The sequence below is a fragment of the Littorina saxatilis genome, linkage group LG3 (genome assembly GCF_037325665.1).
Source record: "Littorina saxatilis isolate snail1 linkage group LG3, US_GU_Lsax_2.0, whole genome shotgun sequence".
NCBI classification, from domain to species: Eukaryota; Metazoa; Mollusca; class Gastropoda; order Littorinimorpha; family Littorinidae; genus Littorina; species Littorina saxatilis.
Genome location: NC_090247.1, coordinates 61,000,983 through 61,027,340, shown reverse-complemented (window position 1 = coordinate 61,027,340; position 26,358 = coordinate 61,000,983). Strand labels below are relative to the sequence as shown.

The 26,358-nt window shown below is 41.5% G+C and overlaps 1 protein-coding gene across 1 annotated transcript; it reads left to right on the top strand.

The window, feature by feature from the left end:
• Positions 1 to 1,718: 1,718 nt before the first annotated feature.
• On the top strand, positions 1,719 to 26,358 carry LOC138962848 (uncharacterized). The gene is made up of 12 exons (XM_070334812.1): positions 1,719 to 2,250; positions 2,982 to 3,141; positions 3,885 to 4,055; positions 6,291 to 6,382; positions 7,520 to 7,746; positions 8,505 to 8,752; positions 10,539 to 10,761; positions 12,166 to 12,255; positions 17,095 to 17,306; positions 17,695 to 17,895; positions 21,517 to 21,688; positions 22,743 to 26,358. Exons 1-12 carry the CDS (start codon positions 1,865 to 1,867, stop codon positions 22,847 to 22,849), a joined length of 2,289 nt encoding a protein of 762 aa, XP_070190913.1. The 5' UTR covers positions 1,719 to 1,864; the 3' UTR covers positions 22,850 to 26,358.

Below are 26,358 nucleotides of genomic sequence, written 5' to 3'. Positions count from 1 at the left end.
CTGTTAGTCGATGTTTGGCATTGAAGTACCTTTAATATTCACTCACTGCATGATTTGCAGTCCATACACACCAGCTGTTAATTTATAGGGGATAAATCAACAAGGATAACCGCAATGTTAATAATAACAAAGGGACAGCGGTAGCACAGCAATAATTACCGCCTCTAGCTTTGAAATGCGCGTTGTTTACAAAGTAGTTGAGAATCGGCAGAGTGCCGCATGGACTTTGATAGAAATATATGGCTGTGTAGGTTGTAATTACGATAACGTGAAGGAAATCATTCGAGCAAACAAACTTCTTCTTCTTCTTCGGCGTTCCAGGAGAGCAAACAAACAAGCACGTTAACAAAATTTTCTGGTCTACATACCACACACGACACAAACCAGTCACCTGGTTTTACCCCCCCCCCAAAAAAAAAAAAAAATACACCACCCGTTTTCTATGGATACACACTTTAAATTCGAGAATTGACTTTAAACGGACGAGGTTTGGCCCTGAGTGATAGCCACACTAACACAATTTTAGCCTTCCAGATTTTTTTCCTGAATGGCCTTGCATATAAAAACCACCCTCAGACAATAGAGGAGTTGAAACATCAAATCTAGAGAGGTTAACTCGGATGAGTGTGGCCTCTCCTTAGTGTCAAACCTCCAACTGTTGAGGCATTCTCCAAATTTGAAGAAATAAAATTCTTTAAAATGCGTATAAATCAAACCACTTGACCTACATATATTAAACTTTGTGACAAGTTATCATCCCACATCTCAGGCTAATGTACACCATGGAACATTTTGCTTCATACATGTGGGAGTAGTTAGGGAGGCATTTTGGGGGCGTCACCCTGTATTCTTAACTTAAGCCCCCAGCCTCTGCCCTGCAAGCCCTCAAAAGCTTGGGGTCTATGTCGACCAAAAGAGTGGGATTCCCTGTAGGTGGAGTTCCTGGAGGGGGATTCCCTGTATACAGGGAATACCACAGGATTTAGTTCCTGTAGCGTGTCGCTGATATCGCTGAAAGTCACGTGATGCTTGGCGATATCGGTAGAATTTGATGTTTTTCAATCTTTTTTGATATTTCTTAGAAATTCGAGTATGGTTTGCAAGTTTTATTGAAAAACTCCACCCTGTGGGATTCCCTGTATACAGGGAATCCTCCTCCAGGAACTCCACCTACAGGGAATCCCACTCTTTTGGTCGACATAAACCCCATCAGCCCAACTGACAAGGAACTGCATGAATCCTATCTCCTCCGCTCAGTCTTGCTTCTCAGAGTGCTACATTAAAAAAAAAAAAAAAAAACGCCAATGGTCATGCAGTGGGTACCAGTTCACTGCAGCATCAGAGGGCATGAAAGAACAGACAAGAGGCCGCACAGAAACGGCCGACTTTATGATGTGGTGTTGTCGAGATTTTTATAATAAATAGTTAGTTAGTTTGCAAACTTGAAATTATACGCAACACTAGTTTTTCAGACTGGGCACTAGATGATAACCTTTATATTTTAAGATATATTTTGCCGTGGCTTGGTATAATAAAAACCGAAAAAAACCGTGTTTGAAGTCGGAGTCAAATTCTTCATAATTTGTGGACAGACAGTCAGACTACCTTCACTGTCTTCACGGCCCGTGTTCACAGTAAGTGAATTTCCCCCAGGTGCAGTAAAAAGACACTATTTTTGTAAATTAACTGAAGTAATCTCCCTTGTCGTCACAAGCGAAAGAAAGAAAGAACAGGGAACAGCGACAGCGGCCCAAGCTTGTTTACTTTACGCTTTACTTTTCGGTGCATTTTTAAAAAGAGAACCTCTAGAACTTCCATCAGTGCTCCTAAAAAAAGAGAAATATCTTGTGATCATTCATCTGCCATGGCGACAGTTCCAAACGTCGTAAAGTTGCTTCTAGTTTGCTCGTTCGTGAGTATCTGCTATGGCCGACAGTTTCGGTCTCGTGACCAGAACATGATCGTGCAGAGATTCTCCATTCCAGCCGACGATGATTATCCCTTCCGAAATATTTCGCTTCCTTGGGATCAGAGGGTACAGGATCTCGTCTCTCGCCTCACGCTGGAAGAAATTCAGCAGCAGATGTCGAGGGGCGGAGCAGGGCAACACGGCGGACCAGCACCTGCCATCCCTCGTTTGGGCATTGGACCCTACCAGTGGGACACTGAGTGCTTGAGGGGCGATGCCAATGCGCCAGGCAAAGGGGCGACAGCCTATCCGCAGTCCATTGGATTGTCTGCAGCTTTCAGGTGTTAATCAATATTTTATTGTCTCGTGTGATCATGACTAACTTCACTGACTAAAAGTCGTAGCTGGATTGACTGGATGCATTAGGGATGGGGTGGGGGATGTTGGTGGTCACTGGAAAGCAAACACTAGCATGAGGAATAGTTTAAAAGGAACAGAATGTACTAGGGTAGTGGTAGTACTGGTACCTGTTTTTTTCTGTTAACATACCCAAATACAACATGTAAGCAAATATATTATACAAAGATTGAAAATAAAACATAAACATAAATACCCTAATTTGAGTGATTCTGAATTTTCTGTGTCTGAATTTATTGTGTAAAACTGAATGTGCAGAAACATATTTGTATATTGTATTATATAGTGTATATATATATTTTTTCTTTTTGGGGTAATGGGACTCATATAGTCATACATGTACTGATGTAGATCTATACATTTTGTGCAGTCATGAATGCAGTGCAAATTTCAGTATAGTTTGAAGAGCTGTATGCATGATGAAGATTATATTATGAGTGCATGCACGTATGTGTCTGAAAGAGAAGAAAATAACATAACATACACACATAAAATATCCCCACTAGCAAAACAGGGTTCAGGAGCTGGCAGAATCAAATGAAAATAGCATAAATTAATCTGCCTAGCTTTTAAAATTGAGACAAATTATTTGATTTGTCAGCATGTTTTTTATAACTTTTAAAATTGAGACAAATTTATCTTTTCATTTGTGCAGTCCAGACTTGATGTTTCGGGTGGCACAAGCAGCTGGAGTGGAGACCCGTGGAAAGCACAACGAGTTTGTCAAAATTAAAAGTTACATCACACACACTGGTGCCAGCTGCTTTTCCCCAGTCATCAACATCATGCGCGACTCAAGATGGGGACGCAATCAGGTAAAAGATGGAACAGATAGCTGACGTGATCTGAGAAACAAAGGGAAGTGAGCTCTCTAAGGCCAAAAAAAAGAGGTCTGTTTACGGTAACATAGGCCAAAAAAATAGGGTCGGTAGGTCGGGATTTTTTTGTTTTTTTTGAATTTTTTCCAAAAAAACATATTTTTACGTTATTTTGCCTTTTTATTTTTTTTCCCAAATGCCCAAAAAAAGTCTAGGGTCGCGCGAAAAAAATAGGGTCGGTCGGGTTACCGTAAACAGACTATTTTTTGTTGGCCTAAACGCATACAACAAGTGCAGTAGAGTAAGTGAGAGTTAAATGCGGAACCATACTCCCGACACCTGAGATAATAACAAGCATTAAATTTAAAAGCAACAAGCGACTATCATCCTCAAAAATAGATAACTGACTAGTTTACTAAATGACTGTCTTATGACTGAAGGATAACTGACTAGTTTACTAAATGACTGTCTTATGACTAAAGGATAGACTCACCAACTTTATGAATCAGTGAATGCATAACTAGCTAACCGTGCAATTTTTCAGATTTAAGACTTATTTTTTAGAGACCTAATTTGCACATAAAATTGTATGAAATTGTAATTGACAGGTGGTCGCCAGGGCAGGTTCAACTAAAAGTGAAACAGTTTCAAACCAGCTCAATCACTGCTATGTGTGTGTTCGCGTTTGTGTGTGTGTGTATGTGTTATCTTTTTGTTTTCAATCCATCTTCACATTCCAGGAAACATATGGAGAGGATCCTTACCTGAGTGGTGTGTATGCAGAAAATTATGTCCATGGTCTCCAAGGCAACGATTCTCGCTACGTTCGTGCCACTGCCGGCTGCAAGCATTTTGATGTTTACGCTGGCCCAGAGAATATTCCAGAATCCAGGATGTCATTTGATGCTAAGGTGAGCTGCCAAACTTTTGCTTGCAGATAGAAGAATGATTGATACGGAAACAAGTTATGTATCATTTATTTTTTTAGGTAATGCCGGAGAGTTTCCTGTTCTGGCAAAAGTTTGTTTAACTTAGAATATTTTCGAAATCCGTTTGATATGCTTACTTTTATAGTCATGTTGACAGGGTTTTAACATTTAAACAAGCCTGTTTATTCTTGGCATTAAAGCAAACTGCTGGAGACAAAATTGTAAGCCTTTATATATTGTAATTAATTACTTGAGCATTTTGCAAGAGTTGCACTTTTAATAATAATAATAATAACTGGACATTTTTAAGTGCCTAACCTATGGCTGTAGGCCCTTTACAAAAGAACATATAATTATATATATATACAGAATACACGGCGGTTCCCCCTTTCCCAGATAGCATGATTAAGTTTGCTGCTGGCACCTGCCCACGCAGCCCCTGCCCTGCTTATCTGTTATCACATTCCTGGCCCCGCTGGGGCTTCAGCCTTCTTTGTTCCACTGGCTGGCAGCAGAAAATGAGTCAATTTCCCACGGTTTAATTGCCTTCCTGCCACTGCCTCGCAGCAGAACCAGATTTTGTATCTAGTTTATATCTTGAAGAGCCTGTCTGGAGCACTTTCCATGTGGTTTCGTCTTGAAGACTTTATGTCTTGTATTAGTTTCTGATCATCAGAGTACATGTACGCTGTGTGTTTCATTTGTGTGGCATTGTGTTGTGACAGGCAAATTTTTCACCCACTGTTCAGCAGAAAAGAAAGGATTGAATCATAGTATTATTACAAGTGACATCACACTCAGTTATTTTGTGCAGCAGTGTGACCTAATATTTCCAGTTTTCTTCTTTGTCTTCATGTGACAGTGTATGTTTGGTATGCAGTGTGTTTCATAATGGAGCATACTGAAACTGAACATCTAATTTGTGTTAATGCATTGTGTAGACTGTGTGGGGAACGCTCTGCAAGAACAAAAAAAGATCGACATTGTAATGTGAAACTGTATGTGGACTATGCGGACAAACTGAAAAACTTTTTTAACATTGATGTATCTTCTGATATTAGTGCAAAACATTCGACCACGTTTTGTCAGAAGTGCTATTCAAAGCTGATTAAATTAAACCGTACGCCCTCAAACACAACAGCTGATCGTGTTAAGGAACAAGCTCAAGCCATTAATAACATCCAGTGGGTGTCCATATCATTTATCCCGTTGCCGACCCTGGTTTGCTGGTGTCAGTATAATGTGAACAGCCTTCTTTAAATCTACCCCAAGATACATGGAAGTAAAACTAGCTATAACAACAACAACAACTGCCGTGTGCTGACATTTTGGAATACTGTTTTCCTACTTGGATACCTGTAAGCGGGCTCAAGAAAAGATACCTCACACACTCAAGGTAAAAAAGTCTTCAAAGTGTCAGCATGAACATCTGTTAACATAACCTTGCAGATTTGTTTTTAATTTGTTCTGTCTTCAAAAGTTGACCGTGGCGCGATCTGTAGCCACTCAAATACATGTCATTAATTACATTGTGCCGTGTGTACTGTTCTCTGTCTGTCTTCTTTCAGCAGGCTACAGCAGTGGCACACCTACAGCATAGTGGTCATATTTAGTATCGTTTGAAAGTTTATGGTCTTGACTACAAGGCTATGTGTAAATAACACACATGCTGACATCGTAATTCAAGAGAACTAACAAGATAGAAGTGTTTTCAAAACACACAGCTTACTCGCAAGGCAGAGATAGCAGTGCGTAGCTGCCGAGAGGTTGAGCTAGGCCGCACTCTGGCCTGCTAGTAGAAGGGAGCTTTTCTCTTAGCCTTCTACTGCTGAGATGGCTTGTGTGGGTGATGCTATCGCGCGGTTGTACAGTCACTACTGTGTAGCCAGCGCTGAACCGGGGGATGGGTGATTAATTACCGCTGGCGGCCTGGCACTGAGGAAGGGGTGATAAAGGGGTCAGATTCCGGCTGTGCCTGTGAACTAAACCTAATAGCAGAAACTGCCGTGAATAGAACAATTAAAAGTACAACCTACATAAAACAAATTAATCATACAGACACAAATCAAAATTGGTGTGTTCGACGGTTTTGAATTTTTTCGGACAATATGATTCACTTGACAGAATGGGATGCATGTTGACTGTTTGAAGTGCAGTGTATTATGATGGAATAAAACTAACAACAACATTTGTTGTCTCTCTCTTTTAAACGGACAGGTCTCGGAGCATGACTGGCGGATGACGTTTCTACCTGCATTCCGCAAGTGTGTTGAGGCAGGAACGTATAGTCTGATGTGCAGTTATAACAGGTATGTGTTGTTAGAAATGTGTTCTGTCTATAACTTTCTGCAGCAACACTAAGAGCTGTGCAGACACTATATTTTACCTGATTGAATTAGTCAAACAAGACTTTTCAGTTATCATGGTGTAACATCTGTGGCATTCATTTTAAGTTCTGGTTACACAGTATGTAATTATGCATTTCTGTTCCTAGTTTGGTAGTCAAGTAGTTGTACCTTTAGGTGCAGTATACCAGAATTATGAAAGGGGGGGGGGGGGGAGTCAAAGAGCCTAGGACTTCTCTATTTTATTATCAACATGATGAAGGACGGACAAAGATGACAATAGCAACAACAGTAGCCAACAACAATAAGAAGAATGGAGATAACAACAACAACAAGAATGGAGATAAAATAGGTTTTTTTTTACAATTGTCAGTGTTTCGAAATAAGTCTATCTGGGTTTTAATGCATTTTGGAAAAATTGTATTCCTTGAGGTTGAGGCTGATAGTATAACACTGAACTCCAATGTGCATGTTTTCGTGAAAGAAAGTCATTATATTGAGCCGACATTGCATTTTCATAAGATTCAAAAATATGCACTTGACTTGACTTGATCAGCGGTGGAGGCCCGTGAGGGTCTGTTCACCGCTCCAAAGTTGATGTAAAAAATACACAAAAAGGTGACAATGCATGGTGGTGTGTAAAAACAAAAAATCTATATCACAATCTGGGTCATATTTTGAGGGTAGATTTTTCCAGTGTGCATCCAGTCTACTCTTGAGGCTGATGCATTTTTCTTCTTCTTGTCGTTCGCTGTTAGATCGTCAGTCCGGACTGCAGGGCGAAACGTGCTGTCCTCTCTAAGTCCTCTCTGGGGCCGTATAGCTTCTTTTGTAGCGCTGTCTCCTCTGGCCAGATGGTGTCCCTCAGAGCACTGTGGTATGGACAAGCCTGCAGGATGTGCTCTGCTGTCTGATTCTTGCCACATGGACATTATGCATTTTAAGATGCTGATGCATTTTGAGTGACACTGTCGACGTGTTTGCGTTTATGCCTCACTTTCAAAGAATACAACTTTTCCATACTGCACAAAAAAAACTGACAGAGTTAATTATTCCCGCAAAACAGCTATGTATATATACCCAAGACATCTGTTTTTCCAGTATCAATGGAGTTCCCTCCTGCGCCAACGAGAAACTTCTCACTGACATTTTGCGGGCGGAGTGGAAGTTCAAGGGGTACGTCATAAGCGACCAGGCGGCCATTGAATTCATTGTCGATGCCCACCACTACCTGAAAAACAGCGTTGACACTGTCGCTGCGTGTGTCAATGCGGGATGTAATCTGGAACTATCCTCCAACCTTGTCACACCGGTGTACTTTTCTATGCGTGAGTTACTTTTTTGTGATAATATTCTGTATAATTAGAGTAAAGAGTCATTTCTGAGTGTTTTACACTAAGTATAGATCTGAATCAGAATTTCAGCAGGTCTTTTGTGTACTGAGGCATCAAAGGGAAGAATTCGTCTTACTTAATCCTCTGTAAGTTTTTGGATACGTTTTCTAAATCCCAGAATTGGTTCGAAGATTTGGGCATTGACAACTGCATGGAACAAGCATCAGTTTGTGTCAATTGTATGTGTGCACATGTGCATCATGGATATGAATACATGTATTGACATATAATGTAAATAGCCTTTATAAGAATCTGAATGTTTTTAAACCACTATCACCCCACTCCCGATTTCTTCCCTTCACTCCCGATTTCCCCCATTGTCCTCAACACAACATTCCCCCCACCTATCTTGTGCATGTGATTCTGGTATAGTGCAGCCCCAACTTTAACTTTAAGACCCTGTCATTTGTATTGATACAGTGGAACGAACCCCCCTTTTAAGACCCCCCAATTTAAGACTCCCTTCTTTTTAAGACCTGATTTTCTAAGATTTTTGGAGGTCTTGAACTGAGGGGGGGGGGGGGGGGGGGGGTTCCACTGTAACGCCTGTAAATTTACCTGCATTTTACAACTCCCTCTCTTTTAAGACCTGATTTTCTTGTCCATTGGGGGGGGGGGGGGGGGGGGGGGGGATGGGGCACTATATTTGCATGAAGTTTAAAATAATTTTAGCATGTCACTGAAATGTGCAGTGGACGCCCTCAAACAAGGCAAACTGACGGAGGCTATGGTGAGAGAGCGTGTGTCGCCTCTGTTCTACACTCGCATGAGACTGGGCGAGTTCGATCCTCCCCAAATGAACCAGTACAACAAACTCTCCAATGCTGACGTGGAGAGCCCTGAGCACGAACAGCTGGCGGTGGAAGCGGCCATGAAATCCTACGTGCTGTTGAAAAATGATGGGCTGTTGCCGTTCAATGGACAATTGAACACTGTTGGGGTGAGTCTGAATGCATACGACTTAATTGGGCGGTGGATTGGGCTTTGGGTGAGCCTACTGTAGACAAATTCCTGGTTCAGGTAGAAATAAAGGCCGTCCTTAATTGAGCCTGAAGTCGACTTCATGAAGTCTTTTAACTGAAAATTCAGTGCCAAAGCTTCATGCAGCCAGCCTGAAGTCGACTTCATGAAGTCTTTTAACCGAAAATTCAGTGCCAAAGCTTCATGCAGCCAGCCTGAAGTCGACTTCATGAAGTCTTTTAACCGAAAATTCAGTGTCAAAGCTTCATGCAGCCAGCCTGAAGTCGACTTCATGAAGTCTTTTAACCGAAAATTCAGTGCCAAAGCTTCATGCAGCCAGCCTGAAGTCGACTTCATGAAGTCAAAATCACCCAATTTATTTGAGGCATAATTAAGAGCTGGTTGACCAGTAGGCTGTATGTGACCTTTCCTGCATAGTGTGTGTGTGGCAATCCTCCTATTTAGCCTTGTGTTGGGTTTGTTGTCACAGTAAATGCAGCAAATGATATTCATTCTTCTTTTAATAACATGACATCACGTCCAAGGGGCTGTTTTTGGAGATACCTATGTGCATGGGTGGATTGGTGTCTATGTCGGTATGTTTTGGGAGATGGAAATGTGCATCGGTGGATGGGTGTATATCTTTATGTAGATGGGTTTTGGGAGATAGACATGTGCCTGGTTGGATGGGGGCATGTATGTGGAGGTGTTTTGGGTGATTGTAAGACATGCACGTGGGTAGATGGGTGTCTGTATGTGGAGGTGTTTTGGGTGATTGTAAGACATGCACGTGGGTAGATGGGTGTCTGTATGTGGAGGTGTTTTGGGTGATTGTAAGACATGCGCATGGGTAGATGGGTGTCTGTATGTGGAGGTGTTTTGGGTGATTGTAAGACATGCATCGCGTGGGTAGATGGGTGTCTGTATGTGGTGGTGTTTTGGGTGATTGTAAGACATGCATCGCGTGGGTAGATGGGTGTCTGTATGCAGATGTGTGGCAGGCATGGGAATTGTCCGCCAAACGACGGATTTCCGCCGAATTTGTTTTTTTGTTCCGCCGAAAATGCAAAAGTGTCCGCCGAAAAAATAAAGGGGGGAGGCACACAAAAAAAAGCACCGGTTACTTTGGCCTTTGCGCAAAAGCCCGCGAAAACTTTCCGTACTTTGTTCACGCACTGCTACCGCCCGCCTCAGTTACTTGAACTTGTATGTTTGAAAGTAAACCAGATTGCACAGATTGTGTTACAAGTTACATGTTCCTGTTTGTCTCAGATCAATTTTTTAACAAATTTAAACCATATAATACATGTATATATTTTTTCTTCAAAAAAGCAAAAATTGGTACATTTTTGTACTAAAAACTCTGATTCTAAGAACAGAATTTAATGGCAAACTTGGAGCTCAGATGACACCAGATTGCACCATCTGGGTTCTTTGGAGAAAAAAATTTCCGGGGGGGCATGCCCCCGGACCCCCCTAGTAAGGCTAGGCGCTTCGCGCCGTCGACATGACGCTTCGCGTCTTCAGTTATAAATTTTCCGCCTTTTTTACAATTTTCAATTCCCATGCCTGGTGTGGGTGTTGTTGGATAGGATAGTGTAATAGGCATGATAAAAAACACGATTCTTGCTTTCTGACGGATGTCCAGGTATATTTAGCTCCTTTAGCTTTGCTGACACGTTTCTTTCTAAAAAGTGTGATTTTATGGTACCAAGCACATCAGACAATTTCAGTATATTTCACTGCTTTTGATTGCATCTGTACAGATTGTTGGTCCGTTCGCCAATGACTCCAACGAAATACAAGGCACCTACAACCCAGTTCCCTCCCCTGGCATGACAGTGACCGCCCTTAAAGGGTTGCGGCCCCTTGCTGGTGCTGTGAAGTACGCTGCGGGCTGTCCCAAAACCACTTGTGGACAGGTGGATACAGATGCTGTGCGCACCGCAGTGACCGGCACAAAGGTCAACTTTGTCATGGTCGGCACAGGTGAGTGGAGGCAGTTCCACTTTCATGGTTGATCACTGTAACTTTGTAAGCTTCCCCTGAAAGCGGCGTATGGCTGCTTAAATGGCAGGGTAAAAACAGTCATAGATGTAAAAGTAGTGGGAGTTTCAGCCCATGAACGAAGAAGAAGATCACAGTGGAACCCCCCTTTTAAGACCTCCAGAAAATCAGGTCAAAAAAAAAAGGGAGTCTTAAAAATGTAAATATGTGACCCTCCACCACGGAATGAGTCGCATGTCTCCTTTGCATGATTTTCATATTTGTACATTTTCCAAAAGAGTTTTTTATGCTCTATCCAGTGGTGAAACCCGTTTTAGAAAAGAGCGAAAACTGTTTGAGTTATAAGCCTGTGACTAAGGTGACCCTCACACTGTTACTAGACACTCCCCGGACTTATATTAAGCCTAGCGCAGAACCGCGCGAGGTGACATGCGACTCATTTCGTGGTGGAGGGTCACATATACAGAGGCTATAACAAAAAATCTGAGAAAACGGAGTCTTACATGGAGGTAGTCTTAAATCGGGGTGTCTGAAAAGGGGGGATCCATTGAAGCATGATCTGTATCTTTTCTTTTCATTTTATTTATAAGGCCAAAAAGAAAAATATGTCTGTTTCCGGTAACATCGCCGAAAAAAAATAGGGTCGGTCGGTCGGTTTTTAAATTTTTTTAATTTTTATTTTTTACCTTTTTCTTACGTTTTGTTAACGTCTCTTTACGTGTTTTTTTTTAAATTTGTATAAACGATTCCTTAGTTTACTTACAATTATTTAGCACATGTTTTTGACCTAGATATATTGAAACTAAATAAAGTATACTTGACTTCATTTTTTTATTCTTTCACATTTTTTTTTGTGTGTGCGAAAAGCGAAAAAAAACCTTTAGGGTCGGCGCTTAAAAATAGGGTCGGTCGGGTTACCGGAAACAGACATATTTTTCTTTTTGGCCTAAATTCTTGTTGTTGCTGTATGCATTGTTTACTTTGTTTTGCTACTTGTTCTCTCTCTTTTTTTTTTATTTTTTTTTTTTTATCTCATCTTGCTTTTCTTCTTCCCTTTCTTATGTATTTTTCTTTCTGTCCTCTTTTTCCTCTTTGATATTTTGTTCCCGTTGTTTTCTTTTCATTCACTTATAGCTTTTCACTGGAAAAGAGTAGATATACAGTGGAACAGAAGAAAACAGAGAATCAGCCTGTACAGAGCAGAATCTCAAACAAAAATTGTTAAAGCCAGTTTATTCATTTTTCTGCAAGGATGAAATTATCTCATACACATCTTTGCCCATTGTGCTTTACAGTAGTCTGGTTGATCTTTCTTTTTTTCAGCGGTCATGGTTAGTTTGCCCGACTGTGCTGAGTAATGTTTTGGTGGTTGCATACTTGCTACAGGTTCCACGATAGAGGCTGAGGGCAGGGACAGACTGAACTTGGAGCTGCCGGGACAACAGAAGCAGCTGATTCTTGATGTTCTGCAATATGGTATGTGTAGCGGCACATGAAGTTTCCTACTTAGTTGAAACAAAAAAGTTAGTTCGTGATGGCAGGTTAAAAAAAAGTAAAAGTTTTATTTATTTTTTATTTTATTTACTCTCGTGCATGTGGCTTTTTATTGCTCAGAAGTTGTTCAAGTTGTGTCCGCTGGATGTTAGAGAAAAATAGCTTTGTTTGCAATCGAGATTTGTAATTTTTATGTACTTTTCTTTTTAAGAGGCACAAAAATATTCTTGGGTCGGGAGGAAAAGATAGGGTTGGTCAGAAAATCCGAAACACAACATCCTCAGCATTTATGCATCGATCTCAGAAAGTCTTCGGAACACATTCTATTTTATTACTTTGTCACATACAGTGGTAACTGCCATATGTGAGGCCCCTCCAATGACAGGACACCTGCCATGAAAGAACACCTGCTGTTGTCCCTTTTGGCTGGTCCCAAGGTTTTTGTTTGTCACACGTACCACTGTATTCTGAAAATAGACAAAATTTTGGAGACAATGACTGCCTTGTCTGGCAGACTATCTGATTTGGAGAAAGTTGGTAAACTTAATGCGACGCCTGTTGCTTCAACATCGCGTGGAACCGAGTCGCATGGAACCGAAAGCAGTTCGGCGCAAGAGTCGCAAGCGGATGGAGAAGACGGTGCTTCGGTTAGATTTGCTCATGAGCAGTTCGAAAATGAGTTTGATTCGGCTGAAGACACGGATGTTGCTTCGGACAATGATTTTGACGCAGGCATAGTAGTGGATACAGTTGGCGAGGGGATTCATCCATCTCTGGCAGATCGTTTTGAGGAAGGACTTCTTCCATCAGATCGGGCACGTGTGCGAGACACTCTTCAGAACTATCCGCGGCCCAAAAATGTCACGTCGCTTCGAACGCCGACTCTCAATCGTGAATTAGATGGCAAACTGTTAGACAAGTTCGCAAAGAAAAGAGACTCGAACCTGTCCTTTGTTCAGGAACAAGTAGGTTGTACACTGAAAATTATCGCTCAGCTTATGTCCGACCTCAAAGAAAAACCAGCAAGTCGGAAGTTGAGTGAGCGTGACAGCTTTAGCAAACTGGCCGATGCGGCTCGACTTCTTATGGCTTCACACAAGGACCTGTCACAAGTGCGGCGCGAAGCACTCAGGCCGACACTTAGCCAAGACTGCAGGGCCTTATGCAATGCGCAGCTAAATTTCAAACTGACGTCTAACGAGTTTTTGTTTGGGGAGGATCTAGCGAAAAGGGTCGACGATGCAGTGAAGAACAGGAAATTATCATCCACACTGTCACAGCCCCTTTCAAAAAACGCCACCAGAGGTCGTCAGTTCTACCAAGGGCGACCTCGACAACAGTTTCAGCAGAGACAACAGTACCAGCAGAGAAGAGGTGTCTCCAACCGACAGACAGGACACAAATTCTCTCCCAAGTTCCACTCCCAACAGAGCGGGATTCCCTCCAAGAAAACAAAACGGGATTAGAATCTGATATTTGTGCGCCAGCGGTTTCTATTTTTAGGGAACAGGTCAGTTCAAATTTTGTGAATACTCCTGAGAACTTTCATAGTGGAAAAGTTGCTGATCATTTGAATAGTTGGAGACAGTTAACCTCTGATAGATGGATCCTTCAGCAAGTCGCAGGAATTGAAATTGAATTTATGATCACTGGTGAACACATTCCAGACAGGAAAGAAATTAGATTTTCTTCTTCCGAGGATGAGCTAGTGGTTAATGAGGTAGCGAAGTTAGTGGAGAAACAGATTGTTCAAGAGGTGGATCAACGGCCAGATCAACTTTTATCCAGTATTTTCTTGCGTCAGAAAAAAGATGGTAGTCAAAGGGTGATTTTAAACCTAAAAAATTTGAATCAGACAATTGAAAAGATTCACTTCAAGATGGATACATTAAAAAACGCAGTGTCATTAATGAAAAAAGATTGCTTTTTTGCCTCAGTTGATCTAAAAGATGCATATTTCTCCATACGCATCGCTCACAAGTTCAGAAAATATTTCAGATTTCAGTTTCATGGCAAAACTTTTGAGTTCCTGGCTCTTCCACAGGGATATCGTGATTCTCCCCGCATTTTCACGAAACTACTAAAGCCTGTATTGGCCCACTTACGTTTATCTGGCCATACCCTTCTGATATACATTGATGATACCCTTTTGCAAGGAGACACTTTTGAAGAATGCCAGGCAGCAGTGTTAGATACATGTGCTTTGTTGGATCGTTTGGGCTTTACTGTGCATCCTGTGAAGTCGGTATTTACACCTACTCAATGCATTGAGTTTTTAGGGTTTCAGCTTGATTCTCAGAACATGTTAGTTTCTCTGACCCCCCGGACAGTTCATAAAATTCGTACTAAGTGCGCTGATTTGGCTGGAAGAAAGAAATGTACAATTAGGCAGTTGGCTGAAGTTATCGGATATTTAGTGGCTGCCCAACCGGGTGTTTGGGTTGCACCTCTCTTTTTTAAACGATTGGAAATCGCAAAAAATGAAGCCCTTGCTGTTAGGAAAGGTGACTTTGATGCAGAACTTGTGGTTTCAGAACAAGTTCGTTCAGACCTTCTCTGGTGGATTGATAATGTAAAGCAATATCCTTCCCCTGTTAGCAGAGGCATACCTACTGTAATAGTAAAATCAGATGCTTCGAAAATAGGGTGGGGGGCGGAGTGTCAGGGTAGCACCACAGGTGGAATGTGGACCAAGGAAGAAGCTTTTGAACATATTAACTGTTTGGAACTTAAAGCAGCTTATTTTGCCTTGAAATCCCTTTGCAGGGGATTATGTCACTCTTACATTCAGTTACTTACAGACAATAGCACCACTGTTGCTTGTATTAATAACATGGGCAGCACAAAAGTTTTGTGCAACGACATTGCCAGAGACATTTGGTTGTGGTGCTTATCACATAGTAATTGTGTAACAGCAACACACTTACCGGGTTGCCTAAATATAGAGGCAGATGCAGAATCCCGTGTAGATAGACACAACATTGAATGGCATTTGGACACACAAGTGTTTGCAGAAGTCATCAATCGGTTTGGTCTCTGTGATGTAGACTTATTTGCTTCTCGTGTTAACGCACAGTTAAGAAAGTATGTTTCATGGAAACCTGACCCAGATGCATTTGCCATTGATGCATTTTCCTTAGACTGGTCATTGTTCAAGGCGTTCTGTTTTCCGCCTTTCAGTCTCATTCCAAGAGTGCTCCAAAGGATAGAAGTCTTAGAGGCGGAGTGTGTGCTGGTGGTGCCATTATGGACAACGCAAGTGTGGTTCACGAAACTGTTGCGTCTACTAGTAGAACTGCCGGTCATGTTGCCCCGAAAAGAAAACTTACTCAGTCATCCACTGACAGGGGAGCACCATCCACTACTGAAGAAGATGAAACTAGTAGCATGTTCCTTGTCCGGACAGCCCTCCAGAAACAGGGAATTCAGGATGAAGCAACAGACATTATCATGTCAGCCTGGAGAGAGGGTACGAAGCGTAACTACGAGTCATATTTCAAACGCTGGCTTCAGCATTGCCTTGAACGGGATAGAGATCCCTTTTGTGCCTCTCCACATGAGTTGATAAGGTTTTTAACGAAACTGTTCCAAGAAGGCAAAGGATACAGCAGTTTGAACATGGCACGAAGCGCTGTTTCCGCATTGTCCCTTCAGGATAATTGTTCAGTGGGTTGTCATCCACTGGTGAAGAAGTTTTTGAAAGGAGCTTTCAACAGACGGCCAGCTTTGCCCCGTACTTGTGTGACCTGGGACGCTAATCTAGTGCTAAATTTTTTAAAAGAATGGTCACCGGCAAAATTTTTATCGCTGGCGCAATTGACGCTTAAAACTGTGCTGTTGTGCTTGTTGGTCTCTAGTCAAAGGGGACAGGCGATTTGGTTGATGGACTTGCGTAACATGAGTTGGACAAAGGAAGATGTACGATGTAGGTTTGGGGATTTGCTCAAAACTTCTGGCCCAAACAAACATCAGAATGAAGTGGTATTTTGTGCTTTTCCGTCTGATTTGGCAATTTGTGTTGTACATTATTTGAAACAATATGTCAAAAGAACTCGTGCATTTAGAGGAACGGAAACGAGACTCTTTATCAGTTGGACAGCCCCTCACAAAGCGGTGTCGAGAGATACTATCCGTCGATGGACAAAGATTGGATTACAAAAAGCGGGTATTGACATGACAATATTTACGCCGCATTCAACTCGTTCCGCTGCATCTAGTAAAGCTGCAAGTAAAATTCCTCTGGCAACCATTCTGAAGACTGTTGGTTGGCGTCGGGCTAACACCTTCACAACTTTTTACAAGAAACCAGTGGACAGTGGGAGGAGTTTCGGACAGGCTGTTCTGTCATGAAGAATTGGGGTAGGTTTATATGTATTTCAATTCATCGACAGTGCTAGGGTGTAAATGTTGCAGACTTTAAAGTCTCACGTGACCCATTCCTCTCGGAATTGTGGGAGATAAAATTACATAATTATGACGAGCTTACCTGAGTAAGTGAAGTCTAATTGTGGTTTTATCGACCACAATGTAGAGAGGAAAGGGATTACGTGCCTCGCCCTAAGTTGTCTTCAGAGTTATACTGATAACCGTTTTCCCTCCCTATCCCTTTCCTCTCTCTTTCTCTTTTTTCTGCACCATTTACACGTCGTTAAACAGTGACGTATTCCCGCGTTCTATCTCACGTAATCCCTTTCCTCTCTACATTGTGGTCGATAAAACCACAATTAGACTTCACTTACTCAGGTAAGCTCGTCATAATTATGTAATTTGTTAATATTCGGACATTACTGACGGGACATTTTGAATGTTTCGTTCTGACAGCTCCCAAAACACCGCTTGTTCTGGTAGTGTTCAGTGCTGGTCCGGTCAACATTTCTTTCGCTGACGTTGACCCCGGGGTGTCAGCGATACTGCAGTGCTTCTTCCCTGCCCAGGCCACTGGCCTTGCGCTGAGACACGTCCTGCTGAACGACATCCCTGGTAGCGCCCTGGCCGGTAGGACGCCGTACACCTGGCCTTACTTTGCATCACAGGTAATCCAAAAACGGACTGCTAACGTTCCAAAGTTATTGGAACATTTAATTTATGAAAGAAACCCAATGTTCTTTAAAGCGAACAGACAGACAAACACTTATGGTGCAGATAATGAACTTAGCTTAAAAAGCATTGCTGTTCTCAGTCTCGGTCAAGAATGATGGTCAGTCATCTTTTTACATCACAGGTAATGGTTGCGGTTGCGTTTCAAATAAAGTTATTAGTTGTTATTTTGCTGATCATTTGTAAAGTGCAGGCATTTTGCTAGAATTTAAATTCTGTTTGCAAATTTGCACACATTAAAAAAAAAAGAAAATGTCCCTAAACATTTTGGCGTTTAAAAAAAAGTTTTACTCTGTTAATTTTGGCGTCATCTTCCTATTTCAGCTTCCTCCTATGGTGAACTATTCCATGGTGGGCAGAACGTATCGCTACTTTGAAGGAGAGCCTCTGTATCCCTTTGGCTATGGACTCTCATACGCGACCTTCACCTACTCTAACCTTGAGGTACCTGCTACAGTTGCTGGTGGCAACGACCTTCAGGGTCAGGTCAACGTTCAAAACACGGGCAAAGTGGACTCTGACGAGGTAACTGGTATAGCAGATGGGCTTGTGATTATCTTTGACGCACATAGATTTTGTGTAATGGATGATGTTCAGGAAATAACTCTTTCAGGTTTCTATGGGTTGTGCATAGCTGCCAACCCTCCCGGATTTTCCGGGAATCTCACGAATTTGACAACTTCTCCCTGCTCGTATTCAAGACTAAACGGTCCCCCTGGACCCCCTGGCTCCTGGATTTTGACTTCAGAAGGTTGGCAGCTATGGTTGTGGAAGAGTTGCTTTCCCTTGTTTCCATGGAAACACCGAGGCAAGCCTACAGTGTCACGTGTAGCTTGCCTCAGTGTTTCTATGGAAACAAGGGAAAGCAACTCTTCCACAACCCATAAAAACCTGACAGTTATTTCTGGAATTCGTCTATTTGAATAGCTCTTGTGCTTTTTGTGAAGGTGGGGTTAGGAGGGACAGGGGCTTAGGGGCTTTACACTCAAAACAAAAAGGCAGATGAACAGAAAAATAAAGACTGACAAGTTCACAACTAATCACACCCTTGCATTTCTGTATTCATGCATGGTTACAAAACAAAACAAAACTAAACAAGTCGCGTAAGGCGAAATTACTACATTTAGACAAGCTGTGGAACTCACAGAATGAAACTGAACGTAGTCCGCCGCTAGTGCAAAAGGCAGTGAAAGTGACGAGCCTATTTGGCGCGGCAGCGGTTGCGCTGTGCTTCATAGCCCGCTTTACTGTACCTCTCTTCGTTTTAACTTTCTGAGCGTGTTTTTAATCCAAACATATCATATCTACAGGCAAATCCAGCTAACTCACAAACGGTTAAGTCAAAAATTCGCTTAGCACACAAAGAAATTCTGGTCCGGAATTATCCCTCTTTATCTATGTGTACAAAGTACCCTGAGCTCGAAATGGGATTTCTCTTTCGTAAGTCGAAAGACGGATAGCACACAACAGAAAGTCAGTCCCAAAGACAAAATTTACTCTATATTTACTACAGCAACTCGAAACACGAAACTTGGCGTCTCACACTAGCGCATTGTGTAACCTTATTCCCTTCTTCTCTACACGGACGCCACACCGACTGGTCAGTCGGCACGCAATAAAGTATGAAGTGAAGTTAGGAGGGGGCGAGGAGTAAGGAGAGGCGAGTGGTACTCACAGTGTGTGTTTGTGTGTGTTCACGGGTGAACCACGTGGTTACTATACGGAAGAAGAAGAATTCAAATTGTGGGTTGCCTCATTCAGTCTTTGTTCAGTCTTGTGTGCTCTGTGTGTGCGGCCAGATCAAAGGCATTGGGTGGCCTTGTTTACAGACACGACCTTCTTCCCAGGGGTCAATGACCCAGTTTTTGCCATGAGAGGTGGTTCCCCTGATATATCTGAGAGAGGAAACACTTCCTGCATGGGGGTCAGTGACCGGTCAGTGACCGAGTTTAACAGAGTGGAAATCTGTGTGTGGGCCAGATCAAAGGCAGGGCAGTACCTAGTAGCTGAAACATGCATTATCACAAGTTGTTTGACTGATACTCAAGCGGTCTCTTTGATTTTTTTCGTAGTTCACGGTACTATGACCAAGTCGAAATTTCGGATAGGACACAATAACAATTCGGTCCCTTCAATTTCGTCTTATCCGGATTTGCCTGTACATGTTTTTGGAATCAGGAACCGACAAGGAACAAGATGAAATAGTTTTTAAATCGATTTCGGAAATTTAATTTTGATCATAATTTTTATATTTTTAATTTTCAGAGATTGTTTTTAATCCAAATATAACATATGTATATGTTTTTGGAATCAGAAAATGACGAAGAATAAGATGAAATTGTTTTTGGATCGTTTAATAAAAAAATAATTTTAATTACAAGTTTCCGATTTTTAATGACCAAACTCACTCATTAGTTTTTAAGCCACCAAGCTGAAATGCAATACCAAACCCCGGCCTTCGTCGAAGATTGCTTTTCCAAAATGTCAATCAATTTAATTGAAAAATGAGGGTGTGACAGTGCCGCCTCAACTTTTACAAAAAGCCGGATATGACGTCATCAAAGGTATTTATCGAAAAAATGAAAAAAACGTCCGGGGATATCATACCCAGGAACTCTCATGTCAAATTTCATAAAGATCGGCCCAGTAGTTTAGTCTGAATCGCTCTACACACACACACAGACACACACACACACACACGCACAGACACACAGACACATACACCACGACCCTCGTCTCGATTCCCCCCTCTATGTTAAAACATTTAGTCAAAACTTGATTAAATGTAAAAACACACACACAAATGTCAGTAATTTGTGAGCTGGCTAGAAATCTGCATTTCTCAGAGAGAGGTGCATGTTGACATTGCTTGAGATTCAATTTTGGAAGAGTGTAATTAACTTTACATAGATCAAATTCTATTTGACATCAGCTTAATTCCAGTATTATTAGGCCTAAAAAGAAAATAGGTGTGGTTACGGTAACCCGACCTACCCTATTTTTAGGGGCCGACCCTATAACTTTTTATTACATTTGTCAACAAACAAAACAAAAAAAAACAACAAAAGACCGAGTGCAGGAAACGCAATGAAAGCAACAGCGCTCGAGTCGCACACTTATTTTCCTGTCAAGTAGGTTTAATTTGTACACATTAGAAAAAAAAGTTACCCAAAAAAAAAGTGATTGCCTACCTTCCTACCCTATTTTTATATTTAGTCAAGTTTTGACTAAATATTTTAACATCGAGGGGGAATCGAAACGAGGGTCGTGGTGTATGTGCGTGTGTCTGTTTGTGTGTGTGTGTGTGTGTGTGTAGAGCGATTCAGACTAAACTACTGGACCGATCTTTATGAAATTTGACATGAGAGTTCCTGGGTATGAAATCCCCGAACGTTTTTTTCATTTTTTTGATAAATGTCTTTGATGACGTCATATCCGGCTTTTCGTGAAAGTTGAGGCGGCACTGTCACGCCCTCATTTTTCAACCAAATTGGTTGAAATTTTGGTCAAGTACTCTTCGACGAAGCCCGGGGTTCGGTATTGCATTTCAGCTTGGTGGCTTAAAAATTAATTAATGACTTTGGTCATTAAAAATCTGAAAATTGTAAAAAAAAATAAAAATTTATAAAATAAATTTACGTTTATCTTATTCTCCATCATTTGCTGATTCCAAAAACATATAAATATGTTATATTCGGATTAAAAACAAGCTCTGAAAATTAAATATATAAAAATTATTATCAAAATTTTTTTTTCGAAATCAATTTAAAAACACTTTCATCTTATTCCTTGTCGGTTCCTGATTCCAAAAATAAAAAGATATGATATGTTTGGATTAAAAACACGCTCAGAAAGTTAAAACGAAGAGAGGTACAGAAAAGCGTGCTATATGCAGCATAGCGTAACCACTACCCCGCTCTTCTTGTCAATTTCACTCCGTGAGCGGTGGACCACGAGTATACGGTCTTGCTGCGTTGCATTGCGTTCAGTTTCATTCTGTGAGTTCGACAGCTACTTGACTAAATATTGTATTTTCGCCTTACGCGACTTGTTTTTTGCCTATGTTACCTTAACCACACCTTTTTTTTTTGGGGGGGGGGCCTTACAGGATTTGAGTTTTAGTTCAGTTGTTGTTGCTGTTTTCAGGTAGTGCAGGTGTATATCAGTTGGCTAGACTCCTCTCTCCCGGCCCCCAAGCGGCAGCTAGCCTGGTTTGACCGCATCACCATACCAGCTGGCAAGACCGTCACCGTCAAGTTCACCGTCACCGCACGCTCCATGGCACTGTGGCTGGCACAGGGCTGGCAGATCACACAGGGTGAGTGGAATTTTCAGAATTGATTTCATAAGTGACATCTACATTGCTCTCTTCTTCTTCTTCTTCTTCTTCCATTTAACGCCCAGGGTCAACATTCTGACTATTAGTGGCGCATTGAGACTTAATGCCGTGTGAGATGGAATTTTTTTACTTTATTCCAAGTCCCACGGGTATTTGATGGACATTTTTATCTATGCCTATACAATTTTGCCAGGAAAGACCCTTTTGTCAATCGTGGGATCTTTAACGTGCACACCCCAATGTAGTGTACACGAAGGGACCTCGGTTTTTCGTCTCATCCGAAAGACTAGCACTTGAACTCACCACCTAGGTTAGGAAAGGGGGGAGAAAATTGCGGCCTGACCCAGGCCTGAACACGCAACCTCTCGCTTCCGAGCGCAAGTGCGTTACCACTCGGCCACCCAGTCCCACCCTCTCGATTAACTATTAACACTGATGTGTATATCATGCTGTGTGCGCTAAATATGACACTCTTTTCTTTCTAAAATATGCACGTGGGAGCCACGATTCATTGTCAATTGTCAATGGCAATGCATTGTTCGCTGACAACATGTTTTGGTTGAGGTCACATGGGTTTGGCTTGAGGTAACTTGAGTTTTGAAAAACACAGGTGCTTTAGTGACCAAGCATTCGGCAGCGAATTGTGGCTCCAATGTGTGTATTATTGAAAAAAAGGGTGTCATTCAAAGCGCACGCTGCATGTAGTAAGGTCGATATTGTGTTGCAAGCAAGACTAAAATTACTGTCTTTCTACCAGAACACAGCAAAACAATAATACCCTATCTAAATCACGACTTACTTCCCTTGGACTGTAACTTCACACAATAAAAAATGTTCCTCTTAGGTATTAATAATGTATAGTCATCCCTCTGTTGTTGCAGGCTAGACTAACACTTTCTTTCTACCAGAACACAGCAAAACAAAAATACCCTATCCAAATCACGAATTACTTCCCTTGGACTGTAACTTCACACCAAATAAATGTTCCCTGGCAGTGTTGCAGATGTACATTAATAACTGTGTTGTGTTGCAGGCAAGATGATGGTGTACGCGGGAGGTCAGCAGCCAGGTCAGAAGAAGGTAGCCCCGTCCAACGTCCTGTCACAGCCCTTTGCTATCACCGACACAGTGCAGCTGTGATTATTTTTTCAACGTCTCGCCTTGGAGCGCAGCGATTCAAGAACTGCTGATATGTGATAAAGTCTCGTATGACAGGCAACAAGCTTTTGATTTTTAAGATTTTAGGTGGGAGCAGGGCTTCCCAAACTTAATGCCGAACAAAAATTGTACTAGAAATGTATGGAGAGGTCCTGTGACGTTCTAAACCTAAAAAAAGAGCGGGTCCCAGGATTTTTCATTTCATGTCATTACTTTATTGTCCCATCGCTGGGATATTCGGGGCGCTACCTCCCAGTGGAAAGCTAGCAGCAACGGAGTCGCGCTACCCAGGTGTTTAGGTGTATTCAGCCACCTGCACTTATGGCAGAATGACTAAGGTCTTTTACGTGCCATTGTGATGACACGGGGATGGGACATGGCTTCCGTCTCTGAATCTGCACATAAATTTGACCCGTGTCCGTCCCATGCACTACATAACACTACATGGATACCATCGGTACCGTTTTCAGAAAGTGTTCTGCCAGATCTGTACCCATGCAAATTTACAGAGTTGATTTAACCAATATGACCATAATGTTTTCTGAAGGGGTAAGAGAACTCCCAAAAGTCGGCAGTACATTGAAATGAGTGCTCCAAGGATCAGGTGTTGAGGATGAATGTGCATTCCAAAAGCAAGAATATGAGCCTCCTGTTCCTCGGACCCTCTAAAGTTCCACTGTAAATTATGGTTGGGGGTCCCGGGACTCTCTAAGTAGAGTGTCTGTGGGGGTCCCGGGACCCTCTAAGTAGAGTGTCCGTGGGGGTCCCGGGACCCTCTAAGTAGAGTGTCTGTGGGGGTCCCGGGACTCTCTAAGTAGAGTGTCTGTGGGGGTCCCGGGACTCTCTAAGTAGAGTGTCTGTGGGGGTCCCGGGACTCTCTAAGTAGAGTGTCTGTGGGGGTCCCGGGACCCTCTAAGTAGAGTGTCTGTGGGGAGTCCTGTATGAAAGAAAAATTCAAGTTTTACGCCCTCACGGCAAAGCCATTAGGGGCATGTTACCGGGTTTTATCCCAACTTTAGATGGTGGTATCAGCCATCTGTATCTCCTGTATGAGAAAATTAAGGGACTCAGATATAGGGTGTGCAATATGTAATGCAGAATAAAATGGACTTGTCTTTTTTTTTAACTGTTCAACTGCCTTTTTCATTGAGCTGAATGATGTGATAAAATGCAATTAGATACATGTTTTGTTGGGTATACTTTTCATGCCCTTGGGTTAAGAGTCTATGCAGTGCCTGTGTAAACTTTTCAGGTGTTTTATTGTTAACATTGAATTTAACATGGCATAATACTGTTGTTCCTTTTCTGATTGAGAGCATATTGGTAATTGACTATTGAAATAGTTTTAGTGGCATTTTTGTCATGCTTAAAGAAAAAACGTCTGTGGTATTGTTTGAATTTTGGTCTTTTTGTAAAGAACGGAAAGGAGTTGACAATATGATTATTGTGAAACTGTCAATTTAAATACACATATCGGGACTGCCTTTTATTCCTGTAAAGATGCAATATATGTTTGAAGTTTTTTCCCCCTCTAATTTACTCGTCTGCTGAACTGATTTCCTTTGCTTGATTAAGATTTCTTCTTTAGTTTTGATTTCAGGTCAAAAACACAATTGTGTTTCATTACCATTCTCAAACTATGTTTGCCTCATAAAAAGGGATGCGCCATTTATCTATAACTTGGAGCATTTTGTAAATAATGATGTGACTTAATTCAGCACATTCACAAAGCTTGTAACATAATTTGCCTTTGAATTACACCCTGATTTTTAAGCCTTATGTGTCTTGCATTTTATCTCCTAGCTGAGTATCTCATGGGGTCAGATAGATCTCCTATCTCATGGGGTCAGTTTTTTAATGGGGTCAGATAGATGTTCCACAGTGTGTTGAGAATCTCGGCATCAGTCAGCAGAAACATATTCCATAAAACATTAGATTCAGGGACTAAAGAAAAATTGGTGTTTATTGCTTTTGTTTCTTGTTATCCTGACTTGCTGAAACTGACATAATATATTTGACCATCATTACGAGTTAACAGTGGCAGTTTGTCTGTCTTAGGTTTGAATCTAACTTTTTCATGACATTCTGTGTCAAGAATTTCACTTGATTGTCTAATCATTTAACTGCTGTAAGAATTGTTTATGTATGAGTCATAACCAAGAGGGTTTTGGAAACTTCTTACTTTGTAATGTACTTTTTTATGACAATCTCCTTGTAGTGTTCGGGAAATCTTAACTACAGTTCACACTTTTCGCAGGAGGCATTGATATAGGGCGGGGATATAGCTCAGTTGGTAGCGCGCTGGATTTGTATTCAGTTGGCCGCTGTCAGCGCGAGTTCGATCCCAGGTTCGGCGGAAATTTATTTCACAGAGTCAACTTTGTGTGCAGACTCTCTTCGGTGTCCGAACCACCCCCCGTGTATACTACATTGGGTGTGCACGTTAAAGATCCCACGATTGACAAAAGGGTCTTTCCTGGCAAAATTGCTTAGGCACAGTTAATAATTGTCTACCATACCCGTGTGACTTGGAATAAGGCCGTGAAAGGTAAATATGTGCCGACATGGCTGCAATCTACTGGCCGTATAAAATTTCATCTCACACGGCATCACTGCAGAGCGCCTAGAACTGTACCCACGGAATATGCGCGATATAAGCCTCATTGATTGATTGATTGATATAGCGCACAGTACTTCTTCAATAACTTAGTCTTTATGTATGATATGTCTCCTATGATTGGAATATTTTGTACTTGAGTTACATTGACATAGTTTTCCTTTTAACTGTTCTTGTTTGTTTTTTTAATGCAGATTTCAAATCTTCTCTGATATGGATAAATCTTTTATTCTGTATGCCTCTCTGGTCTGAAATCCTCTTTAAAAAAACAGTAGATAAAAAATTTTTTAAAAATGGTGACGTGCCTGGGAATTATTCAAGAAACTGGAGTTGTATTGTTCAGATAACTTTGTTTGACAAAGTGCAAATTTGCAATTGCTTTTGTCTGTTCAAACCTTGAAAAAAAGACAGTTTTGAATACCGGGTATGTTTTTTCTTATCTTTGGGTGTTTTTTCCATGACTTGCCAGGGTTTTTTATAACTGTGCAAGGCTTGGTTTGTTGTGGCTGCCGCATACAGCAAAATGTATGTATTTTCTCTATTTTCCCATTCATTTTGTGTGCCTGTGTTAGTGAAACAACTGAGTTTGTATGTTCGGCATATATAGAGTCACTTACTGCTGTGATTTGTGTACAAAATTAACTGCTCAAACAGATTCACATACATTCCAGATCTAATTTGAACTGACCATATTTTTTGCAAGTGGTGGCCTCTAGCGCACAATGTTGATTTTATTGCATCATTTTTATGTGGATGAAGTTTAGATTTAAGGAATATAACTGCTGTTATGAATGTACTGTTTTGCTTCTGTTCCTGTTTATATTGTCTATTATACAATTTGACCACAAACACCAAAATAAATGCTTCTGCATAA

Excerpts from the sequence above, each read along its gene's own strand:
- LOC138962848 (XM_070334812.1), top strand. The coding sequence starts at position 1,865 with ATGGCGACAGTTCCAAACGTCGTAAAGTTGCTTCTAGTTTGCTCGTTC. Across the intron at positions 4,056-6,290 it reads GGATGTCATTTGATGCTAAG|GTCTCGGAGCATGACTGGCG; the intron begins GTGAGCTGCCAA and ends TTAAACGGACAG. Across the intron at positions 17,307-17,694 it reads GGCCTTACTTTGCATCACAG|CTTCCTCCTATGGTGAACTA; the intron begins GTAATCCAAAAA and ends TTCCTATTTCAG.